At 59.0% G+C, this 20,000-nt stretch overlaps 1 protein-coding gene across 2 annotated transcripts in view; it reads right to left on the bottom strand.

Annotated features, from left to right (window-relative positions):
• The window catches only part of CAD (carbamoyl-phosphate synthetase 2, aspartate transcarbamylase, and dihydroorotase), a 99,888-nt gene extending 86,588 nt beyond the window's left edge, over positions 1–13,300 (bottom strand). For both annotated transcript variants that reach the window (XM_068279817.1, XM_068279818.1), the window contains exons 1-5: positions 13,153–13,300; positions 7,579–7,718; positions 4,310–4,439; positions 2,315–2,457; positions 330–471 (exon numbers count right to left, since the gene is read on the bottom strand). In XM_068279817.1, the coding sequence (XP_068135918.1) occupies positions 330–471; positions 2,315–2,457; positions 4,310–4,439; positions 7,579–7,718; positions 13,153–13,234 (637 nt within the window). In that variant the 5' untranslated portion in view covers positions 13,235–13,300. The remainder of the gene's footprint in view (positions 1–329; positions 472–2,314; positions 2,458–4,309; positions 4,440–7,578; positions 7,719–13,152) is intronic.
• Between the last annotated feature and the right edge of the window lie 6,700 nt (positions 13,301–20,000).

Here is a 20,000-nt window from a genome sequence, read left to right as displayed (position 1 = left end):
ACAAGCCAAGGTGGGGAGGACCCAAGGCGATGAGCCAAGGCAGAAAAGAGCGACGAGCCAAGGCAGGGACAGCCCAGAGCAGCGGGGGAAGGGGCGGCACAGAGCGACAAGCCAAGGCTGAGGAGGGTCCAGAGCGAAAAGGCAAAGGCAGGGGAGGGGGGGTGGCAGCCCAGAGCGACGGGGGGGAGGGGGGGGGGTTAGGGCTACTAATAACAGCCATGCCACACAGCCAATCACAAGACGGGCAATTCTCATGCAGCGCCACTTACAGGAGACACACAGCCAGTGACAATGTAACTGGTGCCACATGACAGCGGCTCTCCCATTACCTCGGCTGCTGATCGGAGCGTCCCACGGCAGCACGGTCACCTCCGCACCCCTCCGGCACAAGCAGCGAATCTGGTTGTATTTTAGACCGCAATCCAGCGCTGCAATCTTCACACCACCTCCACGATTAAACACCCGCGGCTCCTGGAGGGGAAAAGAAACAAGAACGCCTGGCGGAAATATCCTACAAACGCAACTCATCAACACTCACCGAAACCATGGAACTCCACCCCCAGATGTGCGGCCCCGCCCTCCACACACACACTGCCCCCTCCAGACGTGCTGCCCTGATCTTCCACTTCACCCACCGAAACCACGGAACTCCACCCCCTGGACATGCAGCCCTGCCCTCCACACACACTGCAGCCCACTACCCCTGCTCTCAGCTCGCCACACACACGGCCCCACCCCCAAGAAATGCCGTCCAATTCACAAACACTGCCCCACCCTCCCAGACGTGCAGCCCTGACCTTCCACTACATCACCCACCGAAACCACGGAAATCCACCCCCCAGATGTGCGGCCCTGACCTTCCACTACATCACCCACTGAAACCACGGAACTCCACCCCCCAGATGTGTGGCCCTGACCTTCCACTACATCACCCACCGAAACCACGGAACTCCACCCCCCAGATGTGCGGCCCTGACCTTCCACTACATCACCCACCGAAACCACGGAACTCCACCCCCCAGATGTGTGGCCCTGACCTTCCACTACATCACCCACCGAAACCACGGAACTCCACCCCCCAGATGTGTGGCCCTGACCTTCCACTACATCACCCACCGAAACCACGGAACTCCACCCCCCAGATGTGTGGCCCTGACCTTCCACTACATCACCCACCGAAACCACGGAACTCCACCCCCCAGATGTGCGGCCCTGACCTTCCACTACATCACCCACCGAAACCACGGAACTCCACCCCCCAGATGTGTGGCCCTGACCTTCCACTACATCACCCACCGAAACCACGGAACTCCACCCCCCAGATGTGTGGCCCTGACCTTCCACTACATCACCCACCGAAACCACGGAACTCCACCCCCCAGATGTGTGGCCCTGACCTTCCACTACATCACCCACCGAAACCACGGAACTCCACCCCCCAGATGTGTGGCCCTGACCTTCCACTACATCACCCACCGAAACCACGGAACTCCACCCCCCAGATGTGTGGCCCTGACCTTCCACTACATCACCCACCGAAACCACGGAACTCCACCCCCCAGATGTGTGGCCCTGACCTTCCACTACATCACCCACCGAAACCACGGAACTCCACCCCCCAGATGTGCGGCCCTGACCTTCCACTACATCACCCACCGAAACCACGGAACTCCACCCCCCAGATGTGCGGCCCTGACCTTCCACTACATCACCCACCGAAACCACGGAACTCCACCCCCCAGATGTGTGGCCCTGACCTTCCACTACATCACCCACCGAAACCACGGAACTCCACCCCCCAGATGTGCGGCCCTGACCTTCCACTACATCACCCACCGAAACCACGGAACTCCACCCCCCAGATGTGTGGCCCTGACCTTCCACTACATCACCCACCGAAACCACGGAACTCCACCCCCCAGATGTGTGGCCCTGACCTTCCACTACATCACCCACCGAAACCACGGAACTCCACCCCCCAGATGTGCGGCCCTGACCTTCCACTACATCACCCACCGAAACCACGGAACTCCACCCCCCAGACGTGCCGCCCTAGCCCTCCGCTCTACAAACACACACTGCCCCACCCTCCGCTTCCCAGAGATGTGGACCCAGCAGCCCTCTGCACCCCTGGCCCTCCACCCCCAGACACGTGGCACTGATCCTCCACACCATCCCCCACAACATGGCCCCCAGCGGCCCTCTGTACCCAGACGCGTGACCCCTGGCACTTCCACTGTCCCGACACACACATATAGCCATGGCCCTCCACCCCCCAGTCACACGGCATCACAGCCCCGCCCAGACATCTCACCTTCAGAGACACCTCCTGTACCAGGTTCCTCTTTCCAGGGTCATCATACGGGATCTGGGCCTCTGAAGACCCCTGTGGGATCACCTTGCCCAGCATGGTGCCCTTCTCCCGGATCTTCTTGGTGAGAGCCCGAGTGTCCACCCCTGCAGAGAGGACAAAGCAGTGCAAACAAATTTACAACACTGGAGCACATGACAGACGGGCCCCACAAACTTCCCCAAACCCCACCTTCCCCCAGCCATCTGCTCTCCCATCACCCAATCACACAGTGCAACTTACCTAAACCCCACCTCTCCCAGCCATCTGCACACACCCACCACCCAACAGTGCAACTTACCTAAACCCCACCTCTCCCAGCCATCTGCAACCACCTACCATCCAACAGCCAATCACACATCAGTGCAACTTACCTAAACCCCACCTTCCCCCAGCCATCTGCACACACCCACCACCCAACAGCCAATCACACATCAGTGCAACTTACCTAAATCCCACCTACCCCAGCCATCTGCACACACCCAACAGCCAATCATACAGTGCAACTTACCTAAACCCCACCTACCCCAGCCATCTGCACACACCCAACAGCCAATCACACATCAGTGCAACTTACCTAAACCCCACCTCTCCCAGCCATCTGCACACACCCAATAGCCAATCACACATCAGTGCAACTTACCTAAACCCCACCTCTCCCAGCCATCTGCACACACCCAACAGCCAATCATACATCAGTGCAACTTACCTAAACCCCACCTCTCCCAGCCATCTGCACACACCCAACAGCCAATCATACATCAGTGCAACTTACCTAAACCCCACCTCTCCCAGCCATCTGCACACACCCAACAGCCAATCATACATCAGTGCAACTTACCTAAACCCCACCTCTCCCAGCCATCTGCACACACCCAACAGCCAATCATACAGTGCAACTTACCTAAACCCCACCTACCCCAGCCATCTGCACACACCCAACAGCCAATCACACATCACTGTAACTTACCTAAACCTCACCTCTCCCAGCCATCTGCAACCACCCAACAGCCAATCACACATCAGTGCAGCTTACCTAAACCCCACCTTCCCCAGCCATCTGCAACCACCCAACACCCAACAGCCAATCACAAATCAGTGCAACTTACCTAAACCCCACCTTCCCCAGCCATCTGCAACCACCCAACACCCAACAGCCAATCACAAATCAGTGCAACTTACCTAAACCCCACCTTCCCCAGCCATCTGCAACCACCCAACACCCAACAGCCAATCACACATCAGTGCAACTTACCTAAACCCCACCTCTCCCAGCCATCTGCACACACCCAACAGCCAATCATACAGTGCAACTTACCTAAACCCCACCTACCCCAGCCATCTGCACACACCCAACAGCCAATCATACAGTGCAACTTACCTAAACCCCACCTCTCCCAGCCATCTGCACACACCCAACAGCCAATCACACATCACTGTAACTTACCTAAACCTCACCTCTCCCAGCCATCTGCAACCACCCAACAGCCAATCACACATCAGTGCAGCTTACCTAAACCCCACCTTCCCCAGCCATCTGCAACCACCCAACACCCAACAGCCAATCACAAATCAGTGCAACTTACCTAAACCCCACCTTCCCCAGCCATCTGCAACCACCCAACACCCAACAGCCAATCACAAATCAGTGCAACTTACCTAAACCCCACCTTCCCCAGCCATCTGCAACCACCCAACACCCAGCAGCCAATCACACATCAGTGCAACTTCCCTAAACCCCACCTCTCCCAGCCATCTACACACACCCAACAGCCAATCACACATTGGTGCAACTTACCTAAACCCCACCTTCCCCAGTCAGTCAGAAGTGGCCATGCATGTTAATAGGTGATAAGCGGTTAATGTTAGTAAACTAGCTGCAGCGATTTATCCCCAATATCTGCCCATCTGTAATGGGCTGATGAGTTGCTGGGCATTGTGGTGCACACCCTCCAATACCTTGCAGGCCGGGGATCCCCTGCTCCTTCAGCCATTGGTCCAGGGATATGGAGCAGCTCCAGTGGCTGGGGTGGTCTGAACACTCGCCCACGATGAGGGCCGAGGCGTGGATCCTGCTGGACTCAAACCACTGCAAGAGAAAGAACACAGAATGAACAAGATGTATGCAGTGTGGCCTCCAAACACTTGGGTGTAGTCTCTGTGTGAGTATACAGGGGCGGGGCCTGGTCTTGTGAGCTTACAACCCAGAGGGAAGTGGGGTGGCAACACTAGGGGGGAGGAGCCTGGCCTTGTGAGCTTACAACCTAGAGGGGAGTGGGGTGGCAACACTAGGAGGAGGAGCCTGGCCTTGTGAGCTTACAACCTGGAGTGGGGTGGTAACACTAGGGGGGAGGAGCCTGGCCTTGTGAGCTTACAACCTGGAGGGGAGTGGAATGGCAACACCAGCTCTGTACTGCGCAGGTACGAGCGAGGGCGCATGCGCAGTATGGAGCGCTCCTAAAGACTGTCAGCTCTGTACTGCGCAGGTACGAGTGAGGGCGCATGCGCAGTATGGAGTGCGCCTGAAGACTGTCAGCTCTGTACTGCGCAGGTACGAGTGAGGGCGCTCGCGCATGCGCAGTATGGAGTGCTCCTGAAGACGGTCAGCTCTGTACTGCGCAGGTACGAGTGAGGGCGCTCGCGCATGCGCAGTATGGAGTGCTCCTGAAGATGGTCAGCTCTGTACTGCGCAGGTACGAGTGAGGGTGCTCGCGCATGCGCAGTATGGAGTGCTCCTGAAGGTGGTCAGCTCTGTACTGCACAGGTACGAGTGAGGGTGCTCGCGCATGCGCAGTATGGAGTGCTCCTGAAGACGGTCAGCTCTGTACTGCGCAGGTACGAGTGAGGGTGCATGCGCAGTATGGAGTACTCCTGAAGACGGTCAGCTCTGTACTGCGCAGGTACGAGTGAGGGCGCATGCGCAGTATGGAGTGCGCCTGAAGACGGTCAGCTCTGTACTGCGCAAGTACGAGTGAGGGTGCTCGCGCATGCGCAGTATGGAGTGCTCCTGAAGACGTCAGCTCTGTACTGCGCAGGTACAAATGAGGGCGCTCGCGCATACGCAGGATGGAGTGCTCCTGAAGACTGTCAGCTCTGTACTGCGCAGGTACGAGTGAGGGCGCTCGTGCATGTGCAGTATGGAGTGCTCCTGAAGACTGTCAGCTCTGTACTGCACAGGTACGAGTGAGGGTGCTCGAGCATGCGCAGTATGGAGTGCTCCTGAGATGGTCAGCTCTGTACTGCGCAGGTACGAGTGAGGGCGCTCGCGCAAGTGCAGCATGGAGTGCTCCTGAAGACTGTCAGCTCTGTATTGCGCAGGTACGAGTGAGGGCGCTCGTGCATGCGCAGTATGGAGTGCTCCTGAAGACTGTCAGCTCTGTACTGCGCAGGTACAAGTGAGGGCGCATGCGCAGTATGGAGCGCTCCTGAAGATGGTCAGCTCTGTACTGCACAGGTACGAGTGAGGGCGCTCGCGCATGCGCAGTATTGAGCGCTCCTGAAGGCGGTCAGCTCTGTACTGCACAGGCACGAGTGAGGGTGCTTGCGCATGCGCACTATGGAGTGCTCCTGAAGGCGGTCAGCTCTGTACTGCGCAGGTACGAGTGAGGGCGCTCACGCATGCGCACTATGGAGTGCTCCTGAGACAGTCAGCTCTGTACTGTGCAGGTACGAGTGAGGGCGCATGCGCAGTATGGAGCGCTCCTGAAGATGGTCAGCTCTGTACAGCGCAGGTACGAGTGAGGGCGCTCGCGCATGCGCGGTATGGAGTGCTCCTGAGACAGTCAGCTCTGTACTGCGCAGGTACGAGTGAGGGCGCATGCGCAGTATGAGTGCTCCTGAGACGGTCAACTCTGTACAGCGCAGGTACGAATGAGGGCGCTCACGCATGCACACTATGGAGTGCTCGTGAAGGCGGTCAGCTCTGTACTGCGCAGGTACGAGTGAGGGCGCATGTGCACTATGGAGTGCTCCTGAGACAGTCAGCTAATTACTGCGCAGGTACGAGTGAGAGCGCTCGCGCATGCGCAGTATTGAGTGCTCCTGAAGACTGTCAGCTCTGTACTGCGCAGGTACGAGTGAGGGCGCATGCGCACTATGGAGTGCTCCTGAGACAGTCAGCTAATTACTGCGCAGGTACGAGTGAGAGCGCTCGCGCATGCACAGTATTGAGTGCTCCTGAAGACTGTCAGCTCTGTACTGCGCAGGTACGAGTGAGGGCGCTCGCGCATGCGCGGTATGAAGTGCTCCTGAGGCAGTCAGCTCTGTACTGCGCAGGTACGAGTGAGGGCGCATGCGCAGTATGAGTGCTCCTGAGACGGTCAACTCTGTACAGCGCAGGTACGAATGAGGGCGCTCACGCATGCACACTATGGAGTGCTCGTGAAGGCGGTCAGCTCTGTACTGCGCAGGTACGAGTGAGGGCGCATGTGCACTATGGAGTGCTCCTGAGACAGTCAGCTAATTACTGCGCAGGTACGAGTGAGGGCGCTCGCGCATGCGCAGTATTGAGTGCTCCTGAAGACCTCCCGCAGAAGAGAGCAGTCAGACTGCTGATGGGGGGGGGGCCAGCGCAGGGGCGACGGGACGAGGAATGGGAAGGATCTATAAGACCCAGAGCCTTCCTTACGTATATTTTGGGAAACGGGATGACACAGACAGCAGATAGCCCGGGGCTCTCGGTAATAGTGCAGGATGGTCAGGAGCCAAGACATAGATTTGGGTGTCATCTGCATAGAGGAGATACTGAAAATCAAAGGAGATTATTAGTTGTCCCAGGCCATGAGATTAAATGGAGACGAGGTCCAATGACTGAGCCTTGTGGTACCCACACAGACAGCGGGCGTGGAGAGGAGTTAGTAGTGGTGTCAGAGACCGTGAATGAACCTCCAAACATAGAAGGGCAAACCCAGGAATGTGCTAGGGCCTTGATACCCAGAGGTGTGGAGAAGCAGAGAATGATCATCAATGACAAGGACCGGTTGAGGACTCATATGTCAATCCATGGACTTGTCCAAATAGTATCTAAGGCTGTCCTGAAGGACCAGGAGATTCCACACACTGTGGTTTAGCTAGACAGAAGTTCCATCTGGTAGTTTCCCCAAAGCCAAGAGAAAGGGCAAAAGCACTACGACCTTCCCACGCCTATACTGAGCACCCCAAACCGCTGCCTCCATCTCTGCCATCCAATCCCCTGAGGCCCAGTATCCCCCTCCCCACAACACACTTACCTTGCTGAGGCCAAACTCATCCAGCTCTTCCTGGGGGATGCCATAATTCCCGACCAGCGGGTAGGTGAGGACCAGGATCTGGGACTTGTAGGATGGGTCGGTCAGTGCCTCAGGGTACCCAACCATCCCGGTCTGGAATACTGCCGGAGAGAGAGGAAACATTCAGTCAGACAACAGGACTCCCCCGCTATAGTCAGGGAATGGATGCGTCACCCGAGGAGGAGGGATGGCAGGACCCCTAGAACGCCAGGACAACCAAGGCAGGATGGCTGGACACCTGGGGCAGGATCCCTACGATGGTAGGATACCTGGGAAAGGATAACAGTGACAGGAGGACCCCTAGGGTGGAAGGACACCTGGGTCAGGAGGATCCCTATGATGGTAGGATACCTGGGACAGGACACCTGGGTCAGGAGGATCCCTATGATGGTAGGATACCTGGGACAGGACACCTGGGTCAGGAGGATCCCTATGATGGTAGGATACCTGGGACAGGACACCTGGGGCAGGAGGACCCCCTAGGATCGAAGGACACCTGGGGCAGGAGGACCCCCTAGGATCGAAGGACACCTGGGGCAGGAGGACCCCCTAGGATCGAAGGACACCTGGGGCAGGAGGACCCCCTAGGATCGAAGGACACCTGGGGCAGGAGGACCCCCTAGGATCGAAGGACACCTGGGGCAGGAGGACCCCCTAGGATCGAAGGACACCTGGGGCAGGAGGACCCCCTAGGATCGAAGGACACCTGGGGCAGGAGGACCCCCTAGGATCGAAGGACACCTGGGGCAGGAGGACCCCCTAGGATCGAAGGACACCTGGGGCAGGAGGACCCCCTAGGATCGAAGGACACCTGGGGCAGGAGGACCCCCTAGGATCGAAGGACACCTGGGGCAGGAGGACCCCCTAGGATCGAAGGACACCTGGGGCAGGAGGACCCCCTAGGATCGAAGGACACCTGGGGCAGGAGGACCCCCTAGGATCGAAGGACACCTGGGGCAGGAGGACCCCTAGGATCGAAGGACACCTGGGGCAGGAGGACCCCTAGGATCGAAGGACACCTGGGGCAGGAGGACCCCTAGGATCGAAGGACACCTGGGGCAGGAGGACACCTAGGATCGAAGGACACCTGGGGCAGGAGGACCCCTAGGATCGAAGGACACCTGGGGCAGGAGGACCCCTAGGATCGAAGGACACCTGGGGCAGGAGGACCCCTAGGATCGAAGGACACCTGGGGCAGGAGGACCCCTAGGATCGAAGGACACCTGGGGCAGGAGGACCCCTAGGATCGAAGGACACCTGGGGCAGGAGGACCCCTAGGATCGAAGGACACCTGGGGCAGGAGGACCCCTAGGATCGAAGGACACCTGGGGCAGGAGGACCCTTAGGATCGAAGGACACCTGGGGCAGGAGGACCCTTAGGATCGAAGGACACCTGGGGCAGGAAGACCCTTAGGATCGAAGGACACCTGGGTCAAGAGGACCTCTAGGATGGAAGGACACCTGGGTCAAGAGGACCTCTAGGATGGGAGGACACCTGGGTCAGGAGGACCTCTAGGATGGGAGGACACCTGGGTCAGGAGGACCTCTAGGATGAGAGGACACCTGGGTCAGGAGGACCTCTAGGATGAGAGGACACCTGGGTCAGGAGGACCTCTAGGATGGGAGGACACCTGGGTCAAGAGGACCTCTAGGATGGGAGGACACCTGGGTCAGGAGGACCTCTAGGATGGGAGGACACCTGGGTCAGGAGGACCTCTAGGATGGTAGGACACCTGGGTCAGGAGGACCTCTAGGATGGGTGGACACCTGGGTCAGGAGGACCTCTAGGATGGGAGGACACCTGGGTCAGGAGGACCTCTAGGATGGGAGGACTCCTGGGGCAGGAGGACCCCTAGGATCGAAGGACACCTGGGGCAGGAGGACCCCTAGGATCGAAGGACACCTGGGGCAGGAGGACCCCTAGGATCGAAGGACACCTGGGGCAGGAGGACCCCTAGGATCGAAGGACACCTGGGGCAGGAGGACCCCTAGGATCGAAGGACACCTGGGGCAGGAGGACCCCTAGGATCGAAGGACACCTGGGGCAGGAGGACCCCTAGGATCGAAGGACACCTGGGGCAGGAGGACCCCTAGGATCGAAGGACACCTGGGGCAGGAGGACCCCTAGGATCGAAGGACACCTGGGGCAGGAGGACCCCTAGGATCGAAGGACACCTGGGGCAGGAGGACCCCTAGGATCGAAGGACACCTGGGGCAGGAGGACCCTTAGGATCGAAGGACACCTGGGGCAGGAGGACCCTTAGGATCGAAGGACACCTGGGGCAGGAGGACCCTTAGGATCGAAGGACACCTGGGTCAAGAGGACCTCTAGGATGGAAGGACACCTGGGTCAAGAGGACCTCTAGGATGGGAGGACACCTGGGTCAAGAGGACCTCTAGGATGGGAGGACACCTGGGTCAGGAGGACCTCTAGGATGAGAGGACACCTGGGTCAGGAGGACCTCTAGGATGAGAGGACACCTGGGTCAGGAGGACCTCTAGGATGGGAGGACACCTGGGTCAAGAGGACCTCTAGGATGGGAGGACACCTGGGTCAGGAGGACCTCTAGGATGGGAGGACACCTGGGTCAGGAGGACCTCTAGGATGGGAGGACTCCTGGGTCAGGAGGACCTCTAGGATGGGAGGACACCTGGGGCAGGATAGCAGGAACTTGGTGCTAGTCTAGTTCAGGGGAGCCAGCAGAAAACTTCATAGGGAAAATCTGCTAATGTGGTTGGGTGGATGGCACCCTGTGGAACTGCTAGGTTTCAGACAGGTTGTAGCAAACTATGCCCACACTATTCAGCCAATCATAACGCTTCATGCTGTAGAGGGAGCTGTGATTGGAGAACGGTTCCCTATGAGGTTTCCTGTGACTAGACCACTAGTGCTAGGAACCACTACTATGGTGGCACATCTTGTGCAGGATGGGAGGACCTCAATAACAGAAGGACCCGGAACCTGAGATGAGAAGCACCTCAGGCTTCATACTTACCTGGGGCTTCCTTAAAGAGAATGAAGCCTTTTAGAAATCACCTTTTTATTCGCCATTTATGTAAAGCAGTCTCAGCCAACCTAAAGCGTGCATTCCCGCGGCATAAAGAGGTAATTAAACCCCCCCATACCGAGGCAGAATTCCATGACTTTGAATGTGGCAGATTTTGCTGCCCGGGGAGGCAGAGCTTAGCGCTGTAGCTGTGACTCTATTCGCGTCAATCCCCGCCTCTCCTCTGGCCCTGAAAAAAGACAGAGGGGTGGGGGAGAGGCGGAGATCCGCACGGATTGACGTGAATGGAGGCGGAGCTACAGCGCTAAGCTCTGCCTCTCCCAGGAAGCGTTCCCGGCATTTTGCCTCGGTATTTGGGGAGTCTCATTTCCACGTTCTGCCGCAGGAATGCGTGCTTTAAGTTGGCTGATACTGCTTTACATAAATGGCTAATAAAATGGGTGAATTTTTGAAAGGCTTCAGTGTCTCTTTAAGCCTCGTTAGGGCCGCTCATCCCTCGCCGTCTCCCCGGGTGGCTCCGGTCCCCGACAATTCAGCCTGCAAGCCTGGCCGAGTCGCACTTCATCACGCATGCCCAGCACGGCGTGTACCCGTCCCTGGAGCGTTCTTCTCTGCCAGGCCTTCAGGCTGGATCGCCGGGGTCAGGAGTCACCAGGGGAGACGGCGAGGGATGAGCGGGGGGGGGGGGGGGGGCAGATATGGGGGGTATAATGCACAGACAGGGTATCACAGTGTATAGTGGGGGAGGGGACAGGTAGATATACAGGGGGATAATATGTTGAGGGAGGGGACACAGGCAATGGGATGGAGGGGGGGCATAACCCATAGACATGTTGGGGGAGGGGGGCACAGGGCTATGGCATGCTGGTAGGGGGGGGGGATGCTAGTCCATAGACATGTAGGGGGGGCAGATAGATACACTGCATGCTGGGGAGGATGGGGGGGGAGGGGGGGCAGATATAGGGGGTATAAGAGACAGTGTATATTGGGGGGGGGGGGGGGGACAGGTAGATATACAGGGGGATAATATGTTGGGGGAGGGGACACAGGCAATGGGATGGAGGGGGGGCATAACCCATAGACATGTTGGGGGAGGGGGGCACAGGGCTATGGCATGCTGGTAGGGGGGGGGGATGCTAGTCCATAGACATGTAGGGGGGGCAGATAGATACACTGCATGCTGGGGAGGATGGGGGGGGAGGGGGGGCAGATATAGGGGGTATAAGAGACAGTGTATATTGGGGGGGGGGGGGACAGGTAGATATACAGGGGGATAATATGTTGGGGGAGGGGACACAGGCAATGGGATGGAGGGGGGGCATAACCCATAGACATGTTGGGGGAGGGGGGCACAGGGCTATGGCATGCTGGTAGGGGGGGGGGGATGCTAGTCCATAGACATGTAGGGGGGGCAGATAGATACACTGCATGCTGGGGAGGATGGGGGGGGGAGGGGGGGCAGATATAGGGGGTATAAGAGACAGTGTATATTGGGGGGGGGGGGGACAGGTAGATATACAGGGGGATAATATGTTGGGGGAGGGGACACAGGCAATGGGATGGAGGGGGGGCATAACCCATAGACATGTTGGGGGAGGGGGGCACAGGGCTATGGCATGCTGGTAGGGGGGGGGGATGCTAGTCCATAGACATGTAGGGGGGGCAGATAGATACACTGCATGCTGGGGAGGATGGGGGGGGAGGGGGGGCAGATATAGGGGGTATAAGAGACAGTGTATATTGGGGGGGGGGGGGGACAGGTAGATATACAGGGGGATAATATGTTGGGGGAGGGGACACAGGCAATGGGATGGAGGGGGGGCATAACCCATAGACATGTTGGGGGAGGGGGGCACAGGGCTATGGCATGCTGGTAGGGGGGGGGGGATGCTAGTCCATAGACATGTAGGGGGGGCAGATAGATACACTGCATGCTGGGGAGGATGGGGGGGGGAGGGGGGGCAGATATAGGGGGTATAAGAGACAGTGTATATTGGGGGGGGGGGGGACAGGTAGATATACAGGGGGATAATATGTTGGGGGAGGGGACACAGGCAATGGGATGGAGGGGGGGCATAACCCATAGACATGTTGGGGGAGGGGGGCACAGGGCTATGGCATGCTGGTAGGGGGGGGGGATGCTAGTCCATAGACATGTAGGGGGGGCAGATAGATACACTGCATGCTGGGGAGGATGGGGGGGGAGGGGGGGCAGATATAGGGGGTATAAGAGACAGTGTATATTGGGGGGGGGGGGACAGGTAGAGGATGGTGGGTCAGACATATATAGAGGGTATGATATATAGTGATATACACTGCATGCTGGGGGGGGAGGGGACACAGGGCTATGGGGGAGGGGGGGGGGGCAGATATAGGGGGTATAAGAGACAGTGTATATTGGGGGGGGGGGACAGGTAGAGGATGGTGGGTCAGACATATATAGAGGGTATGATATAGGGGGGGGGGAGGGGACACAGGGCTATGGGGAGGGGCTATGACCGGCGCTACCCCCTCCCCCCGCACTCACCCACTTCCCCGGACACCGGGAGGCATCGGCCGATCAGATTGCCGGTAAATCGGCTCCCGTCCTCCAGGATCAGCTCCGCCATGGCGCCATGTGATGCCGCTGTGCCACGTGCCTGTGCGGGGGGCGGGGACTGCGGGGGAGGCGGGGCCGGAGCGGACGGCTCTTATCCGGCACGTGGGCGGGGCAGGGGAGGTGCCGCCGGCGCGACAGGCCCAGCGGGGGGAGGAGCCACACCGACAGCCCCGCCCGCCACGCTGCAGGGATGCCCCGTGTGTGGAGGGGGAGGAGTCAGCTCTGCCTGCCGTGACACGCCCATCGGGGGGAGGAGCCACACCTCCAGCCCCGCCCGCCACGCTGCAGAGAGCCCGCGCGAGCAGATCGGCCCGTGTGTGGAGGGGGAGGCGGGGCAAAGCCAGGATTTCCAAGGGGAGGGATTCCTGAACGGTCTCCCCACAATACAGTATAATCATATGGCAGCACATCATGCTGGGGACACATAATGCAATATCCAGTCTGACTGACAGGATCTCTTATTTCCTAATTGTCTGATCAACAACGGGATCGCTCAGGAGCAGTATGGATGCAGATACTAATGAGGACAGCCGACAGGCTATGCTAATACCCGACTCTGTTAACTTCCCCAGTGTGGCAGAAGCTGCAGGATCCCACAAGTTGTGCCTGTCCCCAGACACTGCACCGGCTCTGGCCTGAGGGGGATTCCGGGCAGCTGTAATCCCCCCCCCCCCCCCCTGCGTTGCCTATGGGAGGGATCAGCTCTGTCTCGCCACACCGTCAGGCTACATTCACTATGAAACCTAATAGAGCAGGTTTCATAGGGGTTGTGGCCCGCGGCCCATTTGCGGCCCTCGACACAATATTTTGTGGCCCTCACCGGCAAAAGCTTCCTTATAGTTCGCTTCAGTGCTCCCAAGTAATCTGCCGCATCCCGCCGCTAAACGAGGCTGCAGAGCCCCCAAATCGCCTGGGGGGCAATTCGCCGGCAATTTCTTGGAAGGGGCAGAGCTTTCAGCTTCAGCTCTGCCCCTCCTGACGTCAATCGCCGCACGGATCGCCGCCTCTCCCCGCCCCTCTCTGTGAAGGAAGAGTGAGAGGGGCGGGCAGAGGCGGCGATGCACCGCGATTGTGAAATTCCTTATGCAGCCCAGCCTTATCCTGACTTTGCCTCCTGCAGCCCCCAGGTAAATTGAGTTTGAAACCCCTGTAATAGAAGGAGGGGGCCGATCCAGAATCCCGTCACTACAATCCATTGCACAAGAATCACGGCTGCCAAAAGCAGAGATCGCTCACAAAGGTATGGATCACACGCTGCACGATATCAGCCGTCATGTTCAGTCAGTAAAGGCGAGCGATATCGGGACAAGCAACCAACACAGCGGAATCCCCGACGCTGCCCCTCCCCGTATATAAATTATACATGTCCTGTCCTGTGCCGCCCCCTGCACAGTGCCCCTCCCCGTATATAAATTATACATGTCCTGTGCCGCCCCCTGCACAGTGCCCCTCCCCCACCACACCCCCCCGCGCTCTCACTAGCATTACACACATATATACACATACACTATATATATATATATATATATATATATATATATATATATATATATATATACTAGCTGAAAGCCTGGCACTGCCCCTCCCCGTGTATAAATTATACATGTCCTGCCCTGTGCCGCCCCCTGCGCAGTGCCCCTCCCCCCGCCACATCCCCCACTCCGCACAGCACACGCCACTTCTGCAGATCCGCACTGCACACGCCATTTCTGCAGCTCCTCACTGCACACACCATTTCTGCAGCTCCGCACTACACACGCGATTTCTGCAGCTCCGCACTGCACACGCCACTTCTGCAGCTCCGCACTGCACACGCCATTGCTGCAGCTCCTCACTGCACACTCCACTTCTGCAGCTCCTCACTGCACGCTCCACTTCTGCAGCTCCGCACTGCACACGCCATTCTGCAGCCTCCACACTGCACACGCCACTTCTGCAGCTCCGCACTGCACACGCCACTTCTGCAGCTCCGCACTGCACACGCCACTGCTGCAGCTCCGCACTGCACAAGCCATTGCTGCAGCTCCGCACTGCACACACAACTTCTGCAGCTCCCGCACTGCACACGCCATTTCTGTAGCTCCGCACTGCACACGCCACTTCTGCAGCTCCGCACTGCACACGCCACTGCTGCAGCTCCGCACTGCACAAGCCATTGCTGCAGCTCCGCACTGCACACACAACTTCTGCAGCTCCGCACTGCACACGCCATTTCTGTAGCTCCGCACTGCACACGCCACTTCTGCAGCTCCGCACTGCACACGCCATTTCTGCACCTCCGCTCTGCACACGCTACTGCTGCAGCTCCACACTGCACATGCCACTGCTGCAGCTCCGCACTGCACACGCTACTGCTGCAGCTCCACACTGCACACGCCACTTCTGCAGCTCTGCACTGCAGACGCCACTTCTGCAGCTCCGCACTGCACACGCCACTTCTGCAGCTCTGCGCAGCACACGCCATTTCTGCAGCTCCGCTCTGCACACGGCACTTCTGCAGCTCTGCACTGCACACGCCATTGCTGCAGCTCCGCACTGCACACTCCACTTCTGCAGCTCCGCACTGCACACGCCATTTCTGCAGCTCCGCACTGCACACGCCACTTCTGCAGCTCCGCACTGCACACGCCACTTCTGCAGCTCCGCACTGCACACGCCACTGCTGCAGCTCCGCACTGCACAAGCCATTGCTGCAGCTCCGCACTGCACACACAACTTCTGCAGCTCCGCACTGCACACGCCATTTCTGTAGCTCCGCACTGCACACGCCACTTCTGCAGCTCCGCACTGCACACGCCACTGCTGCAGCTCCGCACTGCACAAGCCATTGCTGCAGCTCCGCACTGCACACACAACTTCTGCAGCTCCGCACTGCACACGCCATTTCTGTAGCTCCGCACTGCACACGCCACTTCTGCAGCTCCGCACTGCACACGCCATTTCTGCACCTCCGCTCTGCACACGCTACTGCTGCAGCTCCACACTGCACATGCCACTGCTGCAGCTCCGCACTGCACACGCTACTGCTGCAGCTCCACACTGCACACGCCACTTCTGCAGCTCTGCACTGCAGACGCCACTTCTGCAGCTCCGCACTGCACACGCCACTTCTGCAGCTCTGCGCAGCACACGCCATTTCTGCAGCTCCGCTCTGCACACGGCACTTCTGCAGCTCTGCACTGCACACGCCATTGCTGCAGCTCCGCACTGCACACTCCACTTCTGCAGCTCCGCACTGCACACGCCATTTCTGCAGCTCCGCACTGCACACGCCACTTCTGCAGCTCCGCACTGCACACGCCACTTCTGCAGCTCCGCACTGCACACGCCACTTCTGCAGCTCCGCACTGCACACGCCACTTCTGCAGCTCCGCACTGCACACGGCACTTCTGCAGCTCCGCACTGCACATGGCACTTCTGCAGCTCTACACTGCACACGGCACTTCTGCAGCTCCGCACTGCACACGCCATTTCTGCAACTCTGCTCTGCATACGGCACTTCTGCAGCTCCGCACTGCACATGCCACTGCTGCAGCTCCGCACTGCACACGCCAGTTCTGCAGCTCCGCACTGCACACGCCACTTCTTCAGCTCCGCACTGCACACGCCACTTCTGCAGCTCCGCACGGCACACTCCACTTCTGCAGCTCCACACTGCACACGCCATTCCTGCAGCTCCGCACTGCACACTCCATTCCTGCAGCTCCGCACTGCACACACCATTCCTGCAGCTCCGCACTGCACACGCCATTCCTGCAGCACCGCATTGCACGCGCCAATCCTGCAGCACCGCACTGCACACGCCATTTCTGCAGCTCCGCTCTGCACACAGCACTTTTGCAGCTCCGCACTGCACACGCCATTGCTGCAGCTCCGCACTGCACACACCACTTCTGCAGCTCCGCACTGCACACGCCATTTCTGCAGCTCCGCACTGCACACGCCACTTCTGCAGCTCCGCACTGCACACGCCACTTCTGCAGCTCCGCACTGCACACGCCACTTCTGCAGCTCCGCTCTGCACACGGCACTTCTGTAGCTCTGCACTGCACACGCCACTTCTGCAGCTCCGCACTGCACACGTCATTTCTGCAGCTCCGCTCTGCACACGGCACTTCTGCAGCTCCACACTGCACACACCATTGCTGCAGCTCCGCACTGCACACACCACTTCTGCAGCTCCGCACTGCACACGCCATTTCTGCAGCTCCGCGCTGCACACAGCACTTCTGCAGCTCCGCACTGCACACAGCACTTCTGCAGCTCCGCACTGCACAAGCCATTTCTGCAGCTCCGCACTGCACACGCCACTTCTGCAGCTCCGCACTGCACAAGCCATTTCTGCAGCTCCGCTCTGCACACGGCACTTCTGTAGCTCCGCACTGCACACGCCACTTCTGCAGCTCCGCACTGCACACGCCATTTCTGCAGCTCCGCTCTGCACACGGCACTTCTGCAGCTCCGCACTGCACAGGTCACTGCTTCAGCTCCGCACTGCACACGCCACTTCTGAAGCTCCGCACTGCAAACGCCTTTTATAAAGCTCCGCACCGCACACGCCATTTCTGCAGCTCCGCACTGCACACGCCATTTCTGCAGTTCCGCTCTGCACACGCCACTTCTGCAGCTCCGCACTGCACACGTCATTTCTGCAGCTCAGCACTGCACACGCCACTTCTGCAGCTCCGCACTGCACACACCATTTCTGCAGCTCCACACTGCACACGCCATTTCTGCAGCTCCGCACTGCACACGCCATTTCTTCAGCTCCGCACTGCACACGCCATTTCTTCAGCTCTGCACTGCACACGCCATTTCTGCAGCTCTGCACTGCACACGCCACTTCTGCAGATCCGCACTGCACACGGCACTTCTGCAGCTCCGCACTGCACACACCACTTCTACAGCTTCACACTGCACAAGCCATTTCTGCAGCTCCGCACTGCACACGCCATTTCTTCAGCTCCGCACTGCACACGCCATTTCTTCAGCTCTGCACTGCACACGCCATTTCTGCAGCTCCGCACTGCACACGCCATTTCTTCAGCTCCGCACTGCACACGCCATTTCTTCAGCTCTGCACTGCACACACCATTTCTGCAGCTCTGCACTGCACACGCCACTTCTGCAGATCTGCACTGCACACGCCATTTCTGCAGCTTCGCACTGCACACGCCACTTCTGCAGCTCCGCACTGCACACGCCACTTCTGCAGCTCCGCCCTGCACACGCCATTTCTGCAGCTCCGCTCTGCACACAGCACTTCTGCAGCTCCGCACTGCACATGCCACTGCTGCAGCTCCGCACTGCACATGCCAGTTCTGCAGCTCCGCACTGCACACCCCACTTCTGCAGCTCCGCACTGCACACACCACTTCTGCAGCTCCGCACTGCACACACCACTTCTGCAGCTCCGCACTGCACACGCCATTTCTGCAGCTCCGCACTGAACACGCCACTTCTGCAGCTCCGCACTGCACACGCCATTTCTGCAGCTCCGCACTGCACACAGCACTTCTGCAGCTCCGCACTGCACACGCTACTGCTGCAGCTCCACTCTGCACATGCCACTGCTGCAGCTCCGCACTGCACACTCACTTCTGCAGCTCCGCACTGCACACGCCCATTTCTGCAGCTCCGCACTGCACACGCCACTTCTGCAGCTCCGCACTGCACACGCCACTTCTGCAGCTCTACACTGCACACGCCATTTCTGCAGCTCCGCACTGCACACGCGACGTCTGCAGCTCCACACTGCACACGCCATTTCTGCAGCTCCGCACTGCACACAGCACTTCTGCAGCTCCGCACTGCACACGCTACTGCTGCAGCTCCACTCTGCACATGCCACTGCTGCAGCTCCGCACTGCACACTCCACTTCTGCAGCTCCGCACTGCACACGCCATTTCTGCAGCTCCGCACTGCACACAGCCCACTTCTGCAGCTCCGCACTGCACACGCCACTTCTGCAGCTCTACACTGCACACGCCATTTCTGCAGCTCCGCACTGCACATGCCACTGCTGCAGCTCCGCACTGCACACGCCAGTTCTGCAGCTCCGCACTGCCACTCCACTTCTGCAGCTCCACACTGCACACGCCATTCCTGCAGCTCCGCACTGCACACTCCATTCCTGCAGCCTCCGCACTGCACACGCCATTCCTGCAGCTCCGCACTGCACACGCCATTCCTGCAGCACCGCACTGCACGCGCCATTCCTGCAGCACCGCACTGCACACGCCATTTCTGCAGCTCCGCTCTGCACACAGCACTTCTGCAGCTCCGCACTGCACTGGCCATTTCTGCAGCTCCGCACTGCACACGCCACTTCTGCAGCTCCGCACTGCACACGCCACTTCTGCAGCTCCGCACTGCACACGCCACTTCTGCAGCTCCGCACTGCACAAGCCATTTCTGCAGCTCTGCTCTGCACATGGCACTTCTGTAGCTCCGCACTGCACACGCCACTTCTGCAGCTCCGCACTGCACACGCCATTTCTGCAGCTCCGCTCTGCACACGCCACTTCTGCAGCTCCGCACTGCACACACCATTGCTGCAGCTCCACACTGCACACACCACTTCTGCAGCTCCGCACTGCACACCGCCATTTGTGCAGCTCCGCACTGCACACAGCACTTCTGCAGCTCCGCACTGCACACGCCAGTTCTGCAGCTCCGCACTGCCACTCCACTTCTGCAGCTCCATACTGCACACGCCATTCCTGCAGCTCCGCACTGCACACTCCATTCCTGCAGCTCCGCACTGCACACGCC

Source organism: Hyperolius riggenbachi, chromosome 4 (genome assembly GCF_040937935.1).
Source record: "Hyperolius riggenbachi isolate aHypRig1 chromosome 4, aHypRig1.pri, whole genome shotgun sequence".
Lineage (NCBI taxonomy): Eukaryota > Metazoa > Chordata > Amphibia > Anura > Hyperoliidae > Hyperolius > Hyperolius riggenbachi.
Note: the sequence above shows the minus strand (reverse complement) of the source record. Positions and strands in the feature narration are given on the sequence as shown.